Raw genomic sequence first — 21,882 nt, forward strand, 5'->3', positions numbered from 1 at the left:
GCAGCTCTGGAGTATAATACAGGATGTAACTCAGGATCAGTACAGGATAAGTAATGTATGTACACAGTGACTGCACCAGCAGAATAGTGAGTGCAGCTCTGGAGTATAATACAGGATGTAACTCAGGGTCAGTACAGGATAAGTAATGTATGTACACAGTGACTGCACCAGCAGAATAGTGAGTGCAGCTCTGGAGTATAATACAGGATGTAACTCAGGATCAGTACAGGATAAGTAATGTATGTACACAGTGACTGTGCCAGCAGAATAGTGAGTGCAGCTCTGGAGTATAATACAGGATGTAACTCAGGATCAGTACAGGATAAGTAATGTATGTACACAGTGACTGCACCAGCAGAATAGTGAGTGCAGCTCTGGAGTATAATACAGGATGTAACTCAGGATCAGTACAGGATAAGTAATGTATGTACACAGTGACTGCACCAGCAGAATAGTGAGTGCAGCTCTGGAGTATAATACAGGATGTAACTCAGGATCAGTACAGGATAAGTAATCTAATCCATAATTACAGGACCAACCTGGGCAAGGTTAATTAAACACGTATTTACAAAAGCCTATACAGGCAATGAAAACCTATCTTGGCCCGGGTCGAATTAATACTTCACTTTTATTAGATACATTGTTAAAAAGTGTCACTATACATTGTGAATCACATTTGAAGAAAGGACACAGACAAAAACACACAAAATAACTACTGTGGTATTAAAAACACAGTTGTGGCCCACCGCAAAAAATACTGTATGTCATCACATAGAGGCGATATATTGAGTCGCTGGCTCTAAAGTTGAGGACAGTAGTATTAATTTTGTATATCGACAAAAAATGATATTGATTTGGGATACTGGTGAATCCACTACTTTGCCAGCATGCAGGCCTCTTGACAAATACACCTTGGACTAAAAGGTGAATGAACCTAGTAGTGCCAAGGAAATAGCTGTGACCAAGACACACTCGCTACTTGTCCATTAGCAAGATATATGACCGCATGTTAGCGTGTCCATGACTACACCAATTGCTTAGTACCCATAGGCAACAAATCACGGTTTGTGACACATCAGATGTATCGGGGGATGTATTGCATCCACCCACTATACAACTAGGCTTGTTCTAAACAAACCAAAAGACTACTTGGTGTCAATTGGGTATATTCTGACGTCCCAAAAACCCTGCTACCAACGGATCTGGTTAACAGCACAGAAGGTGGCAATTGACTGATACTACCCTCTGTTGAGGAGGATTTATTGCATCTGCCTTCAACAAACTTGGGACTTTATCATGGTGCAGTTTCACACTAACCAGAGGCGATCGCTGTACTAATGTGGCCTATACTGACATTGGCCTGACCAGATTAATGTCAGTGCATTCAGACTGATGTGTGCTGTATTTCACTAAAGACCACCGCCAATTAGTACTATTAGTACAAATCGGATGGTATACACAAAGCTGGCAAGACTGCTGTCCTCATACAAATGTGACCAGTCATTTACGTGAGACGGGTCACTACTGATGATCATCAAGTGAGGGCCACATAACTGCTAGTTAAAACCTAGAACTGCCCCCCGACATGTTTTGCCAGTCTCGCTGTGGCGGTGTCACGCTGTGATGATGTCGATGGAGAGGTGTGGCGCGGGGAGATGACGCCGGTCCGCTCCTCTCACAGCAATTGGCACTGGTACTCTTTTACATATGCCATGGATAGGCTAGGCGATCCTGTCAATCACAAGGTACATCATTTAGGCCTCCGGTGCCGAGTTTATTCATTGCTGCCCGTTACCCCTGAGGAAGCCAGCGAGACTGGCAAAACATGTCGGGGGGCAGTTCTAGGTTTTAACTAGCAGTTATGTGGCCCTCACTTGATGATCATCAGTAGTGACCCGTCTCACGTAAATGACTGGTCACATTTGTATGAGGACAGCAGTCTTGCCAGCTTTGTGTATACCATCCGATTTGTACTAATAGTACTAATTGGCGGTGGTCTTTAGTCAAATACAGCACACATCATTCTTCATGGAATGTGTTGGCCGCGATGTTCTTCTGAATGGTTCTCGTATGGATCATAAAATGTTTTTGGGCAGCTGTTCGCTCCGGGGACTTGCAGCGCTGCAGGCAGGTCCAGGGAGCCAGAGATAAAGCCGTCCTCTGTAACCCTTTCCGCCTCGGCTCTAGCGGCGGCTGCGGTCTCACCACAGAGGTTTCTGGGCTGCAGCTCCTGGTCGTCTCCATGTGCAGATGTAGTAGAGGAGACGTCATGGCGCCCGCAAAATGAGAACCGCCAACGGGGTCGATTCCTGCCCTGATCGGGTCATCGGATCGGAGGCTTTTCATTCGAAGCTCATCTGTCAGCAGTTCTGTCCCTGTGACCCCGGCTGACCTGTGCCATGTGCTCCTGGCGGCTGAAGACACCCTTGTCGGTCCCGTGTTCACATGCGCCCGCATTGCTGAGAAACATGAGGTTTTAATACATGAAAAGGAGCCTCTAGGAGCAACGGGGGCGTTACCATTACACCTAGAGGCCCGCCCTCACTGCACTCTGACAGGACCAGGTGTGATGATGTTTCCACTGCCTGGTCCAGTCAGAGTGCAGAGAGGGCGGAGCCTCTAGGTGTAATGGTAACGCCCCCGTTGCTCCTAGAGGCTCCTTTTCATGTATTAAAACCTCATGTTTCTCAGCAATGCGGGCGCATGTGAACACGGGACCGACAAGGGTGTCTTCAGCCGCCAGGAGCACATGGCACAGGCGGGGTCACAGGGACAGAACTGCTGACAGATGAGCTTTATACACTTTAACACAATTTAAATCCTGATTGGTACAGATGTTGCCCCCCCCCCCCCTCCCCCAAATCAGTAATGAGAGGATCAGGTTGGATGGACCCCTGTGGTACTGGTGTTAATATATAGTTTGTCTCCAATCTTCTCTGTTGTAATGATCTCTGCATGCTGTCAGTGAATGGCAGCAGCTAGAGGCTAAAAAACTGTCCACAAGTGCCTCAGAGTTACATAATGAAATTCGCAGGGTCCCAGCAGCACAGAGGATTTCAGGAGAGGAGTGTGCTGATGTTGTGGAGGTCACAGGCTGAGAGGTACATAGTGGAAGGAGCAGGGTCCTCCCAGCAGCACAGAGGGTTTCAGGAGAGCAGTGCGCTGATCTTGTGGAGATCACAGGCTGAGAGTTACATAGTGGAAGGAGCAGGGTCCTCCCAGCAGCACAGAGGGTTTCAGGAGAGCAGTGCGCTGATCTTGTGGAGATCACAGGCTGAGAGTTACATAGTGGAAGGATCAGGGTCCTCCCAGCAGCACAGAGGGTTTCAGGAGAGCAGTGTGCTGATCTTGTGGAGGTCACAGGCTGAGAGTTACATAGTGGAAGGAGCAGGGTCCTCCCAGCAGCACAGAGGATTTCAGGAGAGGAGTGTGCTGATCTTGTGGAGGTCACAGGCTGAGAGTTACATAGTGGAAGGAGCAGGGTCCTCCCAGCAGCACAGAGGATTTCAGGAGAGCAGTGTGCTGATCTTGTGGAGATCACAGGCTGAGAGTTACATAGTGGAAGGAGCAGGGTCCTCCCAGCAGCACAGAGGATTTCAGGAGAGCAGTGTGCTGATCCTGTGGAGGTCACAGGATGAGTGTTACATAGTGGAAGGAGCAGGGTCCTCCCAGTAGCACAGAGGGTTTCAGGAGAGGAGTGTGCTGATCCTGTGGAGGTCACAGGCTGAGAGTTACATAGTGGAAGGAGCAGGGTCCTCCCAGTAGCACAGAGGGTTTCAGGAGAGCAGTGTGCTGATCCTGTGGAGGTCACAGGCTGAGAGTTACATAGTGGAAGGAGCAGGGTCCTCCCAGCAGCACAGAGGGTTTCAGGAGAGCAGTGCGCTGATCTTGTGGAGGTGAGAGGTACATAGTGTAAGGAGCAGGGTCCTCCCAGCAGCACAGAGGGTTTCAGGAGAGCAGTGTGCTGATCCTGTGGAGGTGAGAGTTGCATAGTGGAAGGAGCAGGGTCCTCCCAGCAGCACAGAGTATTTCAAGGGGAGCAGTGCGCTGATCTTGTGGAGGTGAGTTACATAGTGGAAGGAGCAGGGTCCTCCCAGCAGCCCAGAGGGTTTCAGGAGAGCAGTGTGCTGATCCTGTGGAGGTCACAGGCTGAGAGTTACATAGTGGAAGGAGCAGGGTCCTCCCAGCAGCACAGAGGGTTTCAGGGGAGCAGTGCGCTGATCTTGTGGAGGTGAGAGGTACATAGTGTAAGGAGCAGGGTCCTCCCAGCAGCACAGAGGGTTTCAGGAGAGCAGTGTGCTGATCCTGTGGAGGTGAGAGTTGCATAGTGGAAGGAGCAGGGTCCTCCCAGCAGCACAGAGTATTTCAAGGGGAGCAGTGCGCTGATCTTGTGGAGGTGAGTTACATAGTGGAAGGAGCAGGGTCCTCCCAGCAGCCCAGAGGGTTTCAGGAGAGCAGTGCGCTGATCTTGTGGAGGTGAGTTACATAGTGGAAGGAGCAGGGTCCTCCCAGCAGCACAGAGGGTTTCAGGAGAGCAGTGAGCTGATCTCGTGGAGATCACAGGCTGTGAGTTACATAGTGGAAGGAGCAGGGTCCTCCCAGCAGCACAGAGGGTTTCAGGAGAGCAGTGCGCTGATCTCGTGGAGGTCACAGGCTGAGAGTTACATAGTGGAAGGAGCAGGGTCCTCCCAGGAGCACAGAGGGTTTCAGGAGAGCAGTGTGCTGATCTCGTGGAGGTGAGAGTTACATAGTGGAAGGAGCAGGGTCCTCCCAGCAGCACAGAGGGTTTCAGGAGAGCAGTGCGCTGATCTCGTGCAGGTGAGAGTTACATAGTGGAAGGAGCAGGGTCCTCCCAGCAGCACAGAGGGTTTCAGGAGAGCAGTGCGCTGATCTCGTGGAGGTGAGTGTTACATAGTGGAAGGAGCAGGGTCCTCCCAGCAGCACAGAGTATTTCAGGAGAGCAGTGCGCTGATCTCGTGGAGGTGAGAGTTACATAGTGGAAGGAGCAGGGTCCTCCCAGCAGCACAGAGGGTTTCAGGAGAGCAGTGCGCTGATCTCGTGGAGGTCACAGGCTGAGAGTTACATAGTGGAAGGAGCAGGGTCCTCCCAGGAGCACAGAGGGTTTCAGGAGAGCAGTGTGCTGATCTCGTGGAGGTGAGAGTTACATAGTGGAAGGAGCAGGGTCCTCCCAGCAGCACAGAGGGTTTCAGGAGAGCAGTGCGCTGATCTCGTGGAGGTGAGTTACATAGTGGAAGGAGCAGGGTCCTCCCAGCAGCACAGAGGGTTTCAGGAGAGCAGTGCGCTGATCTCGAGCAGGTGAGAGTTACATAGTGGAAGGAGCAGGGTCCTCCCAGCAGCACAGAGGGTTTCAGGAGAGCAGTGCGCTGATCTCGTGGAGGTGAGAGGTACATAGTGGAAGGAGCAGGGTCCTCCCAGCAGCACAGAGGGTTTCAGGAGAGCAGTGCGCTGATCTCGTGCAGGTGAGAGTTACATAGTGGAAGGAGCAGGGTCCTCCCAGCAGCACAGAGGGTTTCAGGAGAGCAGTGCGCTGATCTCGTGCAGGTGAGAGTTACATAGTGGAAGGAGCAGGGTCCTCCCAGCAGCACAGAGGGTTTCAGGAGAGCAGTGCGCTGATCTCGTGCAGGTGAGAGTTACATAGTGGAAGGAGCAGGGTCCTCCCAGCAGCACAGAGGGTTTCAGGAGAGCAGTGCGCTGATCTCGTGCAGGTGAGAGTTACATAGTGGAAGGAGCAGGGTCCTCCCAGCAGCACAGAGGGTTTCAGGAGAGCAGTGCGCTGATCTCGTGCAGGTGAGAGTTACATAGTGGAAGGAGCAGGGTCCTCCCAGCAGCACAGAGGGTTTCAGGAGAGCAGTGCGCTGATCTCGTGCAGGTGAGAGTTACATAGTGGAAGGAGCAGGGTCCTCCCAGCAGCACAGAGGGTTTCAGGAGAGCAGTGCGCTGATCTCGTGGAGGTGAGAGTTGCATAGTGGAAGGAGCAGGGTCCTCCCAGCAGCACAGAGGGTTTCAGGAGAGCAGTGCGCTGATCTTGTGGAGGTCACAGGCTGAGAGTTACATAGTGGAAGGAGCAGGGTCCTCCCAGCAGCACAGAGGGTTTCAGGAGAGCAGTGCGCTGATCTCGTGGAGGTGAGAGGTACATAGCGGAGAATCGTCCGCGGTCGTGCTCCTGGTCTTGTGTCTGACGCGTCTTTCTCTTTTCTCCGCAGTTTTGTCAGCCGGCGGGATGGCAGCTTTCACGCGAGCGGAAACAACCCACATTCTTCGTTGTCGTCTTAACGGATATCGACTCGGACCGCCATTATTGCTCTTGTCTGACGTTCTACGAGGCGGAGATCAACCTGCAGGTGAGACGGTTCTGATGGACCAGGGCGTGAATTCTGTAAAGCATGTGTCCATATGACTATTAACTCCTGCAGATTCATTCCCTCAATTTTCAAGATCTCCGCTTGCGATCAGTGAATGGGAACTAATTTTTCCTGAGCCAGTCGGGTCTGTTACCGTGTGTCCTGGTAGAGAAGGAGATTTCTGCAGCCGGTTTCTACACTGATACATTGTAACAAACCTCCCAGCTGTGATGAGGACTTTCGCCACGTACTGGATGCAGCGCCGTTGCACAATGCTGAGGTCTGATCGTAGCCCCTCGTGTTGGGGGTCACGCCCGGACCCTGCTGTGCTGGTATTTTTAGACTATATCTGGAATTAGAAGCTGTTGTTCTCGTCTTCTCTCCCCGGTGAGATGAGTTCATGCATCGCCCCCCGAGATGACGCCTCGGTCATGGTGGACGCGTCCTGCTCTTTCTGCCATAAGTCACGTTTTGGCCTCTTAGTCCTTCTTACTAATCCCTTAATAAGCGCTGAAATCAATCCTCCCCCGCACCCATACTTACTGATAGGACGGATTTGGCGCGGGGGTCGCGGGGCTGGAATTCCATTCACCGTCCAGTTCTAAATTGAATCATCGCTGGACGGGTTACATCGAGATAGATCTGCCGTATACGTCAGGTGGTGCACGGAGTGGAGGGGCGGCAGCCAGGAGTGTCCTTATTAGGGGGGCAGCAGAGGATGTCCCCAGGGGGCAGCAAGGAGTATCCAAAAGATGGTGGGCCGTCGGGGGCCCCTTTAAGTGGGTTTGCAGTTGGCAGTGTCCTGGGGTGAGAGTTGGTTTCCAGAAGTGTCCCCATGAGGGTTGCCTGCCTAAAATGTCCCTAAAAGTGTTGGCAGCCGGGGGAGCTGGAGAGGCGTGCCCATGAGGGGTGGGCAGCCGGGGGGGTGGTGCCCATGAGGGGTGGGCAGCCGGGGGGGTGGTGCCCATGAGGGGTGGGCAGCCGGGGGGGGTGGTGCCCATGAGGGGGGGTGGTGCCCATGAGGGTGGGCAGCCGGGGGGGTGGTGCCCATGAGGGGTGGGCAGCCGGGCGGGGTGGTGCCCATGAGGGGTGGGCAGCCGGGCGGGGTGGTGCCCATGGGGGGTGGGCAGCCGGGCGGGGGGGTGCCCATGGGGGGTGGGCAGCCGGGCGGGGGGGTGCCCATGGGGGGTGGGCAGCCGGTCGGGGTGGTGCCCATGGGGGGTGGGCAGCCGGTCGGGGTGGTGCCCATGGGGGGTGGGCAGCCGGTCGGGGTGGTGCCCATGAGGGGTGGGCAGCCGGGCGGGGTGGTGCCCATGAGGGGTGGGCAGCCGGGCGGGGGGGTGCCCATGAGGGGTGAGTTGACGACAACACTTACCTTTGAGTTTGGCCAGAGGTGACTGATGGTGGGTTGCGCAGATCTCTCTGCCTATAGTATGGAGACCAGTCCACGCCGTTGCAGTGAAGCGCTCGTGGGTTGCGCAGAGCTCTCTGCCTATAGTATGGAGACCAGTCCACGCCGTTGCAGTGAAGCGCTCGTGGGTTGCGCAGAGCTCTCTGCCTATAGTGTGGAGACCAGTCCACGCCGTTGCAGTGAAGCGCTCGTGGGTTGCGCAGATCTCTCTGCCTATAGTATGGAGACCAGTCCACGCGGTTGCAGTGAAGCGCTCGTGGGTTGCGCAGAGCTCTCTGCCTATAGTGTGGCGACCAGTCCACGCGGTTGCAGTGAAGCGCTCGTGGGTTGCGCAGATCTCTCTGCCTATAGTGTGGCGACCAGTCCACGCGGTTGCAGTGAAGCGCTCGTGGGTTGCGCAGAGCTCTCTGCCTATAGTGTGGAGACCAGTCCACGCCGTTGCAGTGAAGCGCTCGTGGGTTGTGCAGAGCTCTCTGCCTATAGTGTGGAGACCAGTCCACGCGGTTGCAGTGAAGCGCTCGTGGGTTGCGCAGAGCTCTCTGCCTATAGTATGGAGACCAGTCCACGCGGTTGCAGTGAAGCGCTCGTGGGTTGCGCAGAGCTCTCTGCCTATAGTGTGGAGACCAGTCCACGCGGTTGCAGTGAAGCGCTCGTGGGTTGCGCAGAGCTCTCTGCCTATAGTGTGGAGACCAGTCCACACGGTTGCAGTGAAGCGCTCGTGGGTTGCGCAGAGCTCTCTGCCTATAGTGTGGCGACCAGTCCACGCGGTTGCAGTGAAGCGCTCGTGGGTTGCGCAGATCTCTCTGCCTATAGTATGGAGACCAGTCCACGCCGTTGCAGTGAAGCGCTCGTGGGTTGTGCAGATCTCTCTGCCTATAGTATGGAGACCAGTCCACGCGGTTGCAGTGAAGCGCTCGTGGGTTGCGCAGATCTCTCTGCCTATAGTATGGAGACCAGTCCACGCCGTTGCAGTGAAGCGCTCGTGGGTTGCGCAGAGCTCTCTGCCTATAGTGTGGAGACCAGTCCACGCCGTTGCAGTGAAGCGCTCGTGGGTTGCGCAGAGCTCTCTGCCTATAGTGTGGAGACCAGTCCACGCGGTTGCAGTGAAGCGCTCGTGGGTTGCGCAGATCTCTCTGCCTATAGTATGGAGACCAGTCCACGCCGTTGCAGTGAAGCGCTCGTGGGTTGTGCAGAGCTCTCTGCCTATAGTGTGGAGACCAGTCCACGCGGTTGCAGTGAAGCGCTCGTGGGTTGCGCAGAGCTCTCTGCCTATAGTGTGGCGACCAGTCCACGCGGTTGCAGTGAAGCGCTCGTGGGTTGCGCAGATCTCTCTGCCTATAGTATGGAGACCAGTCCACGCCGTTGCAGTGAAGCGCTCGTGGGTTGCGCAGAGCTCTCTGCCTATAGTATGGAGACCAGTCCACGCCGTTGCAGTGAAGCGCTCGTGGGTTGCGCAGAGCTCTCTGCCTATAGTATGGAGACCAGTCCACGCCGTTGCAGTGAAGCGCTCGTGGGTTGCGCAGATCTCTCTGCCTATAGTATGGAGACCAGTCCACGCCGTTGCAGTGAAGTGCCCGCCCTGGAGGATCCCGTCATGCGGAAGCGTTTCTAACCTAATTGTTCTGACCCCCGATCCCTCGGACTCCAGACCCAAGTTTCCAGAACTCGGTAGCGGTGTCTGATTGCCACGCGCTCGCTCGTTAATCTCGCGGTGAGCGGTATTAGGAATTCCGCGGTATTTCTTTCTCTTGCACATAATTAGCAGCAGAAGGTGGAAGATGCGCGCCGGGCCCCCCGCTGACCGCGCTCCCCCATGATGGACGCTCCTCAGACCTCCCCTTTTCACCATTACATCTTTATAACCATCTGGTATGCACGCGCCTTGTGCTCTAGTCACACTCAATGCTGCGTTTACAATTCTGCTGTTCCTTTTTGGGGAAATTACATGCTGCTAAGAAGCATGCAGCGATAGATATCAATGGCGATTTTCTCCCTATCCTCGTAGTCGGTCAGTGTTGTAGGATTGTCCGACCGTGGACATTGATGCTGTGAGTAACAGAAACCCCGCCTGGCACGAGCGCCGCGTTCTCCATCGTAGTCGCAGTTGTTCCTGTATTTCCCGCTGTCCTCACCTGCGCCGCCGTCACTCGCTGATCGTGTCCGTCTGCTCCCTGACCGAAGTCTCCTGTACGCCGGCAGACGTTTTTGGCTTACCGCCCAATGAACGGTATGTCAGCCGCCATGTTTAGGCAATAAGACAAAGTTCGCCAAATTATAAACTTGGCCGAGCGTCTGGTTTATCGTCCGTGCCCCAGTGTTTCTCTTACCACATTCCTGCGCGGGCTTCAGCCCAATCATCCTTATGTCATCCATGGAACGAGCGGCTCTGAAAATGTAAACAGTGAGATTTCCGGAGCGCGACCTCTTGTTTATTGGGCTCTCGCCGCTAATCAGTCTTAAAGAGGCTCCGCCGTGATTGACGTCCCTGGGATGGAGAACATTCCGGAGACTCCAGGGGCCGATGTCGCAGGCGGGCGCCGCTGGCAGATTTCTGGCCTCATTTGCAGCACATCCTTTACCTGGTTACAAGAGATCGGACCCGGGTAAACCGCGTAGAAACTGGGTTATTCGCTTTCTATGCAAATTAGCAGAATGCATTAAATTGTAGGTTTGGGCCTCATTAAGGAGATATTCGGCACACGTCTCCATGAGCTCCCGCTTGTCTCGGGCTGCCGGATGTGGACGAAATGTATGCAGACCAGTGGGGGACTGCATGCTGCGGTTTGTGTCCCGCCGATTCTCCGGTTGTCTAGCCCCACCTGCACTCGCCCTGAGCCACGCACAGGCCTCCATACTCCATCCCGTGGCCACATTTAGTAGATGATCCGTATGCAGACCAGTGGGGGACTGCATGCTGCGGTTTGTGTCCCGCCGATTCTCCGGTTGTCTAGCCCCACCTGCACTCGCCCTGAGCCACGCACAGGCCTCCATACTCCATCCCGTGGCCACATTTAGTAGATGATCCGTATGCAGACCAGTGGGGGACTGCGTGCTGCGGTTTGTGTCCTGCCGATTCTCCGGTTCTCTAGCCCTTCCTGCACTCTCCATAAGCCACGCACAGGCCTCCATGCCCCATCCCGTGGCCGCATTTAGTAGAAGATCCGTATGCAGACCAGTGGGGGACTGCGTGCTGCGGTTTGTGTCCCGCCGATTCTCCGGTTGTCTAGCCCCACCTGCACTCGCCATAAGCCACGCACAGGCCTCCATACCCCATCCCGTGGCCCCATTTAGTAGAAGATCCGTATGCAGACCAGTGGGGGACTGCATGCTGCGGTTTGTGTCTCGCCGATTCTCTGGTTGTCTAGCCCCACCTGCACTCGCCATAAGCCACGCACAGGCCTCCATACCCCATCCCGTGGCCCCATTTAGTAGAAGATCCGTATGCAGACCAGTGGGGGACTGCATGCTGCGGTTTGTGTCTCGCCGATTCTCCGGTTGTCTAGCCCCACCTGCACTCGCCCTGAGCCACGCACAGGCCTCCATGCCCCATCCCGTGGCCCCATTTAGTAGAAGATCCGTATGCAGACCAGTGGGGGACTGCATGCTGCGGTTTGTGTCTTGCCGATTCTCCGGTTGCCTAGCCCCACCTGCACTCGCCATAAGCCATGCACAGGCCTCCATACCCCATCCCGTGGCCGCATTTAGTAGAAGATCCGTATGCAGACCAGTGGGGGACTGCATGCTGCGGTTTGTGTCTCGCCGATTCTCCGGTTGTCTAGCCCCACCTGCACTCGCCCTGAGCCACGCACAGGCCTCCATGCCCCATCCCGTGGCCCCATTTAGTAGAAGATCCGTATGCAGACCAGTGGGGGACTGCATGCTGCGGTTTGTGTCTCGCCGATTCTCCGGTTGTCTAGCCCCACCTGCACTCGCCATAAGCCACGCACAGGCCTCCATCCCGTGGCCCCATTTAGTACTAGATCCGTATGCAGACCAGTGGGGGACTGCATGCTGCGGTTTGTGTCTCGCCGATTCTCCGGTTGTCTAGCCCGACCTGCACTCGCCATGAGCCACGCACAGGCCTCCATACCCCATCCCGTGGCCCCATTTAGTAGAAGATCCGTATGCAGACCAGTGGGGGACTGCATGCTGCGGTTTGTGTCTCGCCGATTCTCCGGTTGTCTAGCCCCACCTGCACTCGCCATAAGCCACGCACAGGCCTCCATCCCGTGGCCCCATTTAGTAGAAGATCCGTATGCAGACCAGTGGGGGACTGCATGCTGCGGTTTGTGTCTCGCCGATTCTCCGGTTGCCTAGCCCCACCTGCACTCGCCATGAGCCACGCACAGGCCTCCATACCCCATCCCGTGGCCCCATTTAGTAGAAGATCCGTATGCAGACCAGTGGGGGACTGCATGCTGCGGTTTGTGTCTCGCCGATTCTCCGGTTGCCTAGCCCCACCTGCACTCGCCATGAGCCACGCACAGGCCTCCATACCCCATCCCGTGGCCCCATTTAGTAGAAGATCCGTATGCAGACCAGTGGGGGACTGCATGCTGCGGTTTGTGTCTCGCCGATTCTCCGGTTGCCTAGCCCCACCTGCACTCGCCATGAGCCACGCACAGGCCTCCATACCCCATCCCGTGGCCCCATTTAGTAGAAGATCCGTATGCAGACCAGTGGGGGACTGCATGCTGCGGTTTGTGTCTCGCCGATTCTCCGGTTGTCTAGCCCCACCTGCACTCGCCATAAGCCACGCACAGGCCTCCATCCCGTGGCCCCATTTAGTAGAAGATCCGTATGCAGACCAGTGGGGGACTGCATGCTGCGGTTTGTGTCTCGCCGATTCTCCGGTTGCCTAGCCCCACCTGCACTCGCCATGAGCCACGCACAGGCCTCCATACCCCATCCCGTGGCCCCATTTGTTCCTGATGGGTTGTCTTTTGTGTGAAACAGGAATAAGGAGAGAAAATATGAAAATAACAAGAGCTTGGTTTTAAGATAACTGGCAGAACGGGTTAGAAAAAATCTAAAAAGTAAGTTTGAACTCTCCGCTGCTTTCTGCAGCTCACCAAGGAATGCCCAATCTCTGGCCGCCCGACTCCGCCAGCGATTGTCTGCGCAGGCGTGAACCTGTGGAAGACCTTCTCCATTAATGCACAAATCGGATTAATAGGGCGTTTCTGCCCGTCTTCTCCCCTTCCTTGGGCTGAAGAGCCGACTAACCTGCCACTCGCTACCTGACAACCACATCGGAGAGAGGACCCCCGGCACGCCGCTCGCAGTAACCTGGCAGCAGTCATGGCCGTGTGCGTCCCGTCTCTGACGGCATCAGATTTATTTCCACGTTGTTTTGTACGTATTGAGGTCTGGGCACAACAGGCGTTTGACGGAATCCGTGCTCCTAGAGATCGCGGTGTCCTGCCTGAAATGTGCATGCGGCCTTGGTCTTGTAGTGATTTCCCTTTCTTCTGCAGATGTGAGTGGTCCCCAGGCGCCCTGCAGCGCCCGCTACGTGTTTGCGTGCGTCCCTCTGGGGTGGCGCGCTCTTGCTGGTCTGTTGTGTCGCCGGCTCCTTGCTTCGCGGTCTGTTTCTGCTTATGTTGATGATGTGTTTTGGCTCGGTTGTCCGAGCGTCGCGGAGAGACGGGATCACTGCGATCACCTCCCGTACGCTCCAGAATCCCGCGCCGCTCGCCCTGTCCAGCATTGTACTCCTCCCTTGTGGACTGTCTTCGGACGCCGTCCCCATGTGATGGAGCCGGAGACGGAACGCTGGCTGGAAACTTGCGCAATTCCCCACAAATTCAATAATTGAATAGAATTTTTCAATATTGGAGAATTTCTTCGCTTCTGCTTTGTTTTCTTTATTTTTGTTTCTGTTCCAAGAAAAATGTTGCAGATTCTGTGAATTGTTCACATAACGGGGCAGCTCCAAACACCGGCCCCCGGTCAGCGGGACGCGACTGCCCCAATGCGGGCTCCCCAGGGGCCAAATGACAACCCTCCGTGACAGGTTGACACTTCGACCATTTTCATTTCCTTTCGTCTCTTCTTGCTTCTCCTTCCTCTTGTCTTCCGTCATTTTCTTCCTTGTTCTCTCCTTTCCTCCCTCCATTCTCCTTCCATCCATCTCTCCTCTTCCTGTCGTCTTCCATCTTCTCCTCTCTGGGTCCTGCTTCTCTTCTTCTTGCTTTCCTTGTTTCATCTGACTCCTGTTCTCCTTGCTCCACCATCTTCTCCCCCCTCATTTCCTCCATTCTTCCTCTCTTCTATTCTCACTGCTTAATTTTCCTCTCTTCTTCCATCATTTCCTTCCTCCTTCTGTTCACTGAACTTCTCTTCATTCCTCCTTCTGGCTGTTCTCCTTACTTTACCCTTCCTCCCTTTCTATTCTCTCCCTTCCTATCCTTCTCCTTCATGCAGTCACCTGTCTTCTCTGCCCCGTCCTCTTGTCCTCTCTGCCCCGGCATTTATCTCTGACCGCTCTGCCCCGGCATTTATCTCTGACCGCTCTGACCTCCTCTGCCCCGGCCTCTTGTCCCCTCTGACCGCTCTGCCCCGGCCTCTTGTCCCCTCTGACCTCCTCTGCCCCGGCCTCTTGTCCCCTCTGACCTCCTCTGCCCCGGCCTCTTGTCCCCTCTGACCTCCTCTGCCCCGGCCTCTTGTCCCCTCTGACCTCCTCTGCCCCGGCCTCTTGCTCCCTCTGACCGCTCTGCCCCGGCCTCTTGTCCCCTCTGACCGCTCTGCCCCGGCCTCTTGTCCCCTCTGACCGCACTGCCCCGGCCTCTTGTCCCCTCTGACCGCACAGCCCCGGCCTCTTGTCCTCTCTGCCTGCACAGCCCCGGCCTCTTGTCCCCTCTGACCTCCTCTGCCCCGGCCTCTTGTCCCCTCTGACCGCACTGCCCCGGCCTCTTGTCCTCTCTGACCGCACTGCCCCGGCCTCTTGTCCTCTCTGCCTGCACAGCCCCGGCCTCTTGTCCCCTCTGACCTCCTCTGCCCTGGCCTCTTGTCCCCTCTGACCGCACTGCCCCGGCCTCTTGTCCTCTCTGCCTGCACAGCCCCGGCCTCTTGTCCCCTCTGACCTCCTCTGCCCCGGCCTCTTGTCCCCTCTGACCTCCTCTGCCCCGGCCTCTTGTCCCCTCTGACCGCACTGCCCCGGCCTCTTGTCCTCTCTGCCCGCTCTGCCCCGGCCTCTTGTCCTCTCTGCCCGCTCTGCCCCGGCCTCTTGTCCCCTCTGACCGCTCTGCCCCGGCCTCTTGTCCCCTCTGACCGCTCTGCCCCGGCCTCTTGTCCCCTCTGACCGCTCTGCCCCGGCCTCTTGTCCCCTCTGACCGCTCTGCCCCGGCCTCTTGTCCCCTCTGACCGCTCTGCCCCGGCCTCTTGTCCCCTCTGACCGCACAGCCCCGGCCTCTTGTCCCCTCTGACCGCACAGCCCCGGCCTCTTGTCCCCTCTGACCACACAGCCCCGGCCTCTTGTCCCCTCTGACCTCCTCTGCCCCGGCCTCTTGTCCCCTCTGACCTCCTCTGCCCCGGCCTCTTGTCCTCTCTGCCTGCACAGCCCCGGCCTCTTGTCCCCTCTGACCTCCTCTGCCCCGGCCTCTTGTCCTCTCTGCCTGCACAGCCCCGGCCTCTGACCGCACTGCCCGTCTGTTTAACCCCGAGAGGTAGGAATAAACAGCCGTCTATTTGCATCTCTCGCTCTGCCCCGTCCTCTCTGCCTGCACAGCCCCGGCCTCCTTGCCCCGGCCTCTGACCGCACTGCCCCGGCCTCTTGTCCCCTCTGACCGCACTGCCCCGGCCTCTTGTCCCCTCTGACCTCCTCTGCCCCGGCCTCTTGTCCCCTCTGACCGCACTGCCCCGGCCTCTTGTCCCCTCTGACCTCCTCTGCCCCGGCCTCTTGTCCCCTCTGACCGCACTGCCCCGGCCTCTTGTCCCCTCTGACCTCCTCTGCCCCGGCCTCTTGTCCCCTCTGACCGCACTGCCTCGGCCTCTTGTCCCCTCTGACCTCCTCTGCCCCGGCCTCTTGTCCCCTCTGACCTCCTCTGCCCCGGCCTCTTGTCCCCTCTGACCTCCTCTGCCCCGGCCTCTTGTCCCCTCTGACCTCCTCTGCCCCGGCCTCTTGTCCCCTCTGACCGCACTGCCCCGGCCTCTTGTCCCCTCTGACCGCTCTGCCCCGGCCTCTTGTCCCCTCTGACCGCTCTGCCCCGGCCTCTTGTCCCCTCTGACCTCCTCTGCCCGGCCTCTTGTCCCCTCTGACCTCCTCTGCCCCGGCCTCTTGTCCCCTCTGACCTCCTCTGCCCCGGCCTCTTGTCCCCTCTGACCTCCTCTGCCCCGGCCTCTTGTCCCCTCTGACCTCCTCTGCCCCGGCCTCTTGTCCCCTCTGACCTCCTCTGCCCCGGCCTCTTGTCCCCTCTGACCTCCTCTGCCCCGGCCTCTTGTCCCCTCTGACCTCCTCTGCCCCGGCCTCTTGTCCCCTCTGACCTCCTCTGCCCCGGCCTCTTGTCCCCTCTGACCTCCTCTGCCCCGGCCTCTTGTCCCCTCTGACCTCCTCTGCCCCGGCCTCTTGTCCCCTCTGACCTCCTCTGCCCCGGCCTCTTGTCCCCTCTGACCTCCTCTGCCCCGGCCTCTTGTCCCTCTGACCTCCTCTGCCCCGGCCTCTTGTCCCCTCTGACCTCCTCTGCCCCGGCCTCTTGTCCCCTCTGACCGCACTGCCCCGGCCTCTGTCCTCTCTGCCTGCACAGCCCCGGCCTCTTGTCCCCTCTGACCTCCTCTGCCCCGGCCTCTTGTCCCCTCTGACCGCACTGCCCCGGCCTCTTGTCCCCTCTGACCTCCTCTGCCCCGGCCTCTTGTCCCCTCTGACCGCACAGCCCCGGCCTCTTGTCCCCCTCTGACCTCCTCTGCCCCTGCCTCTTGTCCCCTCTGACCGCACTGCCCCGGCCTCTTGTCCTCTCTGCCTGCACAGCCCCGGCCTCTTGTCCCCTCTGACCTCCTCTGCCCCGGCCTCTTGTCCCCTCTGACCGCACTGCCCCGGCCTCTTGTCCTCTCTGCCTGCACAGCCCCGGCCTCTTGTCCCCTCTGACCGCACAGCCCCGGCCTCTTGTCCCCTCTGACCTCCTCTGCCCGCCTCTTGTCCCCTCTGACCTCCCTCTGCCCACGGCCTCTTGTCCCCTCTGACCTCCTCTGCCCCGGCCTCTTGTCCCCCTCTGACCGCACAGCCCCGGCCTCTTGTCCCCTCTGACCTCCTCTGCCCCGGCCTCTTGGTCCCCTCTGAACCGAACTGCCCCGGCCTCTTGTCCCCTCTGACCAGCACTGCCCGGCCTCTTGTCCCCTCTGACCTCCTCTGCCCCGGCTCTGTCCCCTCTGACACTCCTCTGCCCCGGCCTCTTGTCCCCTCTGACCGCACAGCCCCGGCCGCTTGTCCCCTCTGACCTCCTCTGCCCGGCCTCTTGTCCCCTCTGACCGCACTGCACCGGCCTCTTGTCCTCTCTGCCTGCACAGCCCGGCCTCTTGTCCCTCTGACCTCCTCTGCCCCGGCCTCTTGTCCCCTCTGACCTCCTCTGCCCCGGCCTCTTGTCCCCTCTGACCTCCTCTGCCCCGGCCTCTTGTCCCCTCTGACCTCCTCTGCCCTCTGCCCCGGCCTCTTGTCCCCTTGACCTCCTCTGCCCCGGCCTCTTGTCCCCTCTGACCTCATCATGCCCCCGGCCTCTTGTCCCCTCTGACCGCACAGCCCCGGCCTCTTGTCCCCTCTGACCGCACTGCCCCGGCCTCTTGTCCTCTCTGCCTGCACAGCCCCGGCCTCTGACCGCTCTGCCCGTCTGTTTAACCCCGAGAGGTAGGAATAAACAGCCGTCTATTTGCATCTCTCGCTCTGGCGAGGTCTAATCCGTAGGGATGAATGAGGAATGAAAACATTGTGTGATCCAGAGCAGATACGGGAGAAGAAAACATCTGCAATAAACAGGACGCAGTGGAGGAGCGCAGCGCGGACAGCTGCTAAATCCTACACAACCTCTAGCCTGGAGAAGATGCCCTGAATGTTCATCATGTGTCAGTGCTTTGTATCGCATTCTATTCATGAACCAGGTGGCTCATGATGAGCAGAGGTAACTCTGGTGTCTGTCCTCTGCCACTACATCTCCCATCTTACCTTGCTGGCCTGTGACTGTCGGGGAAGCACTGATGTCCAATAAGCCGAATTCTGCTCCCCATTAGTAGCAGTAGGATGGGCTGCAGCATCTCCAAGATTATTGGGCCCCCCGGGGGGCCTCAGAGGGCCAGACGCCTGTGTTACAGAATAGCTTGTGAAACACAATGTAACAAGAGTCAGAAACCTTGTATAACAAGAAAACTGTTTTGTAACTTTGGGGGTTAGAAATAAACAATGTATCGGTTCCATCTCACAAGGATCATTGGGGGGTCTTAAGGGTCTCCTGCCATCAGCAGAGATTTGCCTGTATGTGGTGGACCGATCTGCGAGCTGCCGAGCGCAGGATCACAACCCTCACTATCCCTGAGCTGTCCCTGAGGAGGTCCCCCGCAGAGGTTCCTGGACATTGTCTGCTGTCCTTTCCCCGTCCCACTGTCTGCTCAATAATAAGGACCCGAAAGTTACAATCCCGATGTCTCGCCCCCGACCGAGAGATGGGCAGGTGTCACATAGCTGCCCCTGCTGGAGGTGGTCACCTGCACGGACCCTGAAGGCCGTATGCTGCAGAACGTCGCCCCTCTTCCCCCTCTCCTAATGACCCCTCCATCTTTGTCTCACTGTAGTTCTAGCATTCTCTTCCTGAAGCAGGGTGCTCAGGATGAACAGCTACTCCATAGTTGAGAAGACGCAGACTGTGGGTGATAGACTAGTTCTCAGGCTTCCTGCAGGATTAGAAAATGTGCATGCTTGCTTCCAGAACAGCGCCCCACCTCTCCCTAGGTCGTGTCTGGTATTGCAGCTCAATTGAAGTGAATGAGGCTGAGCTGTGATGCAACGCGCAACTGCGGGCAGATGTGGTGCTGTTTTTGGAAGAAGGCAGCCATTTATTTCTGCTGTCCCTTTAAATTGTATGATAAGATTTGCGTCGTGGATGATGAGTGTCCTGTTAGCGGTGGCTCCTGATGTATCCCGCGGTAGGATCCCTGTCTTGTCTCCTTGTCACCAGTCTCTTGTTGCTAGCAACCCCACGAAACATTGCTCCAGAGCACCGCGGAGCACGCCATTTACCGCTATAGAAGGATTACGGGATCACCCCCAGGCTGATAAATTGATCTGTTTTCTCGCTGAACACATTTTATCCGAGGTCAGGTGTTGTCTTATATAACAGAGCAGCGCAGGAATGTTCCGCGACTAATACAGCTCAGCTACACAGAGAAAACAAGGACCGCCGCGTCATTGTTTAAAGGGCCAGAGCACACCTGAGGAGGAGGCTGCAAGGTGGTCCATTCACAAGGCTATGCTGCTTAGCTCACAGAGGATTGTCTATACTGGATGCAATTGCAACAAAACCCCAGCTGTGATGAAAGGTTTTCAAGAAGTAGATGTGTGCAAGAATTCACTGACAACAAGCAGAGCTTTCTAATACATTGTGGTCCTCAATTTAGGAATGATTTGAGACTAGTGGATCCTGGCAGAGCTTGCAGCACAGAGGATTTCAGGATAGGAGTGCGCTGATCTTGTGACAGTCTGGGAAGATATAAGTGAGGGACATGGACATGTGGAGATACATGGAGGCAAAATAATAAATTACTAATAGGAGTTTACTATAAACCACCTAATATACCGGAGTCCACAGAAAATCTACTACTGAACGAGATAGACGAGGCGGCAAATCATAATGAGGTGGTTATTATGGGGGAACTCCGCAGATATAGACTGGGAAACTGAGACCTGCACATCTCATAAGGGAAACAGGTTCTTGGCAATAACCAAAGACAACGACCTCTCCCAACTGGTTCAGGACCCGACTGGAGGGACGGCCATACTGGACTTAGTATTAACCAATAGGCCTGACAGAACAACAGACGTGCAGGTCGGGGGACACCGGGGAAATAGTGACCAGAAAGTCATAACCTTCCAATTATCATTCAAAAGAGCGTTTCTACAGGGAGGAACAAAAATACCAAACTTCAAAAAAGCTAAATTTAGCCAAATAAGAGAGGTCATAGGCCAAACTAACTGGGGCAAAGTCCTCAAAAATAAAAATACAGCCACAAAATGGGATATCTTTAAAAGCTTCCTAAAATCTCATTGTGAGAGGTACATACCGTATGGGAATAAAAGCCCTCTACAGAGCAATGAGGGGGGAGTCGCAGAGAGCGACGAGGAGAAAGCAAAGCTGTTACATATTATTATTGTCTTCTCCACTGTATTCACTGAGGAACATAAACGGTCAGATGACACGCCGAATGTAAAAGTAAATTCCCCATTAAAAGTGTCCTGTCTGACCCAGGAAGAAGTACAACAGCGACTAAAAAGGATTAAAATAGACAAATCACTGGGACCAGATGGCATACACCCCCCGTATCCTAAGGGAATTAAGTAATGTCATAGCCAGACCCTTATTTCTGATATTTACTGACAGGGAATGTCCCACAGGATTGGCGCATAGTAAATGTGGTGCCAATATTCAAAAAGGGTCTGAAAACAGAGCCCGGAAACTATAGGCCGGTAAGTTTAACATCTGTGGTGGGTAAACTGTGTGAAGGTTTTCTATGAGATGCCATCTCAATGAAAATACTGTCACTTCTGGGGTACCTCAGGGGTCAGTACTGGAGGGGTCACTGTCACTAGTGGGGTACCTCAGGGGTCAGTACTGGAGGGGTCACTGTCACTAGTGGGGACCTCAGGGGTCAGTACTGGAGGGGTCACTGTCACTAGTGGGGTACCTCAGGGGTCAGTACTGGAGGGGTCACTGTCACTAGTGGGGTACCTCAGGGGTCAGTACTGGAGGGGTCACTGTCACTAGTGGGGTACCTCAGGGGTCAGTACTGGAGGGGTCACTGTCACTAGTGGAGTACCTCAGGGGTCAGTACTGGAGGGGTCTCTGTCACTTCTGGGGTACCTCAGGGGTCAGTACTGGAGGGGTCACTGTCACTAGTGGGGTACCTCAGGGGTCAGTACTGGAGGGGTCACTGTCACTTCTGGGGTACCTCAGGGGTCAGTACTGGAGGGGTCACTGTCACTAGTGGGGTACCTCAGGGGTCAGTACTGGAGGGGTCACTGTCACTAGTGGGGACCTCAGGGGTCAGTACTGGAGGGGTCACTGTCACTAGTGGGGTACCTCAGGGGTCAGTACTGGAGGGGTCACTGTCACTAGAGGAGTACCTCAGGGGTCAGTACTGGAGGGGTCACTGTCACTAGTGGGGTACCTCAGGGGTCAGTACTGGAGGGGTCACTGTCACTAGTGGGGTACCTCAGGGGTCAGTACTGGAGGGGTCACTGTCACTAGTGGGGACCTCAGGGGTCAGTAGTGGAGGGGTCACTGTCACTAGTGGGGTACCTCAGGGGTCAGTAGTGGAGGGGTCACTGTCACTAGTGGGGTACCTCAGGGGTCAGTACTGGAGGGGTCACTGTCACTAGTGGGGTACCTCAGGGGTCAGTACTGGAGGGGTCACTGTCACTAGTGGGGTACCTCAGGGGTCAGTACTGGAGGGGTCACTGTCACTAGTGGGGTACCTCAGGGGTCAGTACTGGAGGGGTCACTGTCACTAGTGGGGACCTCAGGGGTCAGTAGTGGAGGGGTCACTGTCACTAGTGGGGACCTCAGGGGTCAGTAGTGGAGGGGTCACTGTCACTAGTGGGGTACCTCAGGGGTCAGTAGTGGAGGGGTCACTGTCACTAGTGGGGTACCTCAGGGGTCAGTAGTGGAGGGGTCACTGTCACTAGTGGGGTACCTCAGGGGTCAGTACTGGAGGGGTCACTGTCACTAGTGGGGTACCTCAGGGGTCAGTACTGGAGGGGTCACTGTCACTAGTGGGGTACCTCAGGGGTCAGTACTGGAGGGGTCACTGTCACTAGTGGGGTACCTCAGGGGTCAGTACTGGAGGGGTCACTGTCACTAGTGGGGTACCTCAGGGGTCAGTACTGGAGGGGTCACTGTCACTAGTGGGGTACCT

General features: G+C 56.4%; 1 protein-coding gene across 3 annotated transcripts in view; it reads left to right on the forward strand.

Moving 5' to 3' along the window:
* SBF2 (SET binding factor 2) overlaps positions 1–21,882 on the forward strand; it is a 199,356-nt gene that overhangs the window by 72,837 nt on the left and 104,637 nt on the right. For all 3 annotated transcript variants that reach the window (XM_044269533.1, XM_044269534.1, XM_044269536.1), the window contains exon 3: positions 6,225–6,362. In XM_044269533.1, coding sequence (XP_044125468.1) covers positions 6,225–6,362 — 138 coding nt within the window. The remainder of the gene's footprint in view (positions 1–6,224; positions 6,363–21,882) is intronic.

The sequence above is a fragment of the Bufo gargarizans genome, chromosome 10, assembly GCF_014858855.1.
Source record: "Bufo gargarizans isolate SCDJY-AF-19 chromosome 10, ASM1485885v1, whole genome shotgun sequence".
Lineage (NCBI taxonomy): Eukaryota > Metazoa > Chordata > Amphibia > Anura > Bufonidae > Bufo > Bufo gargarizans.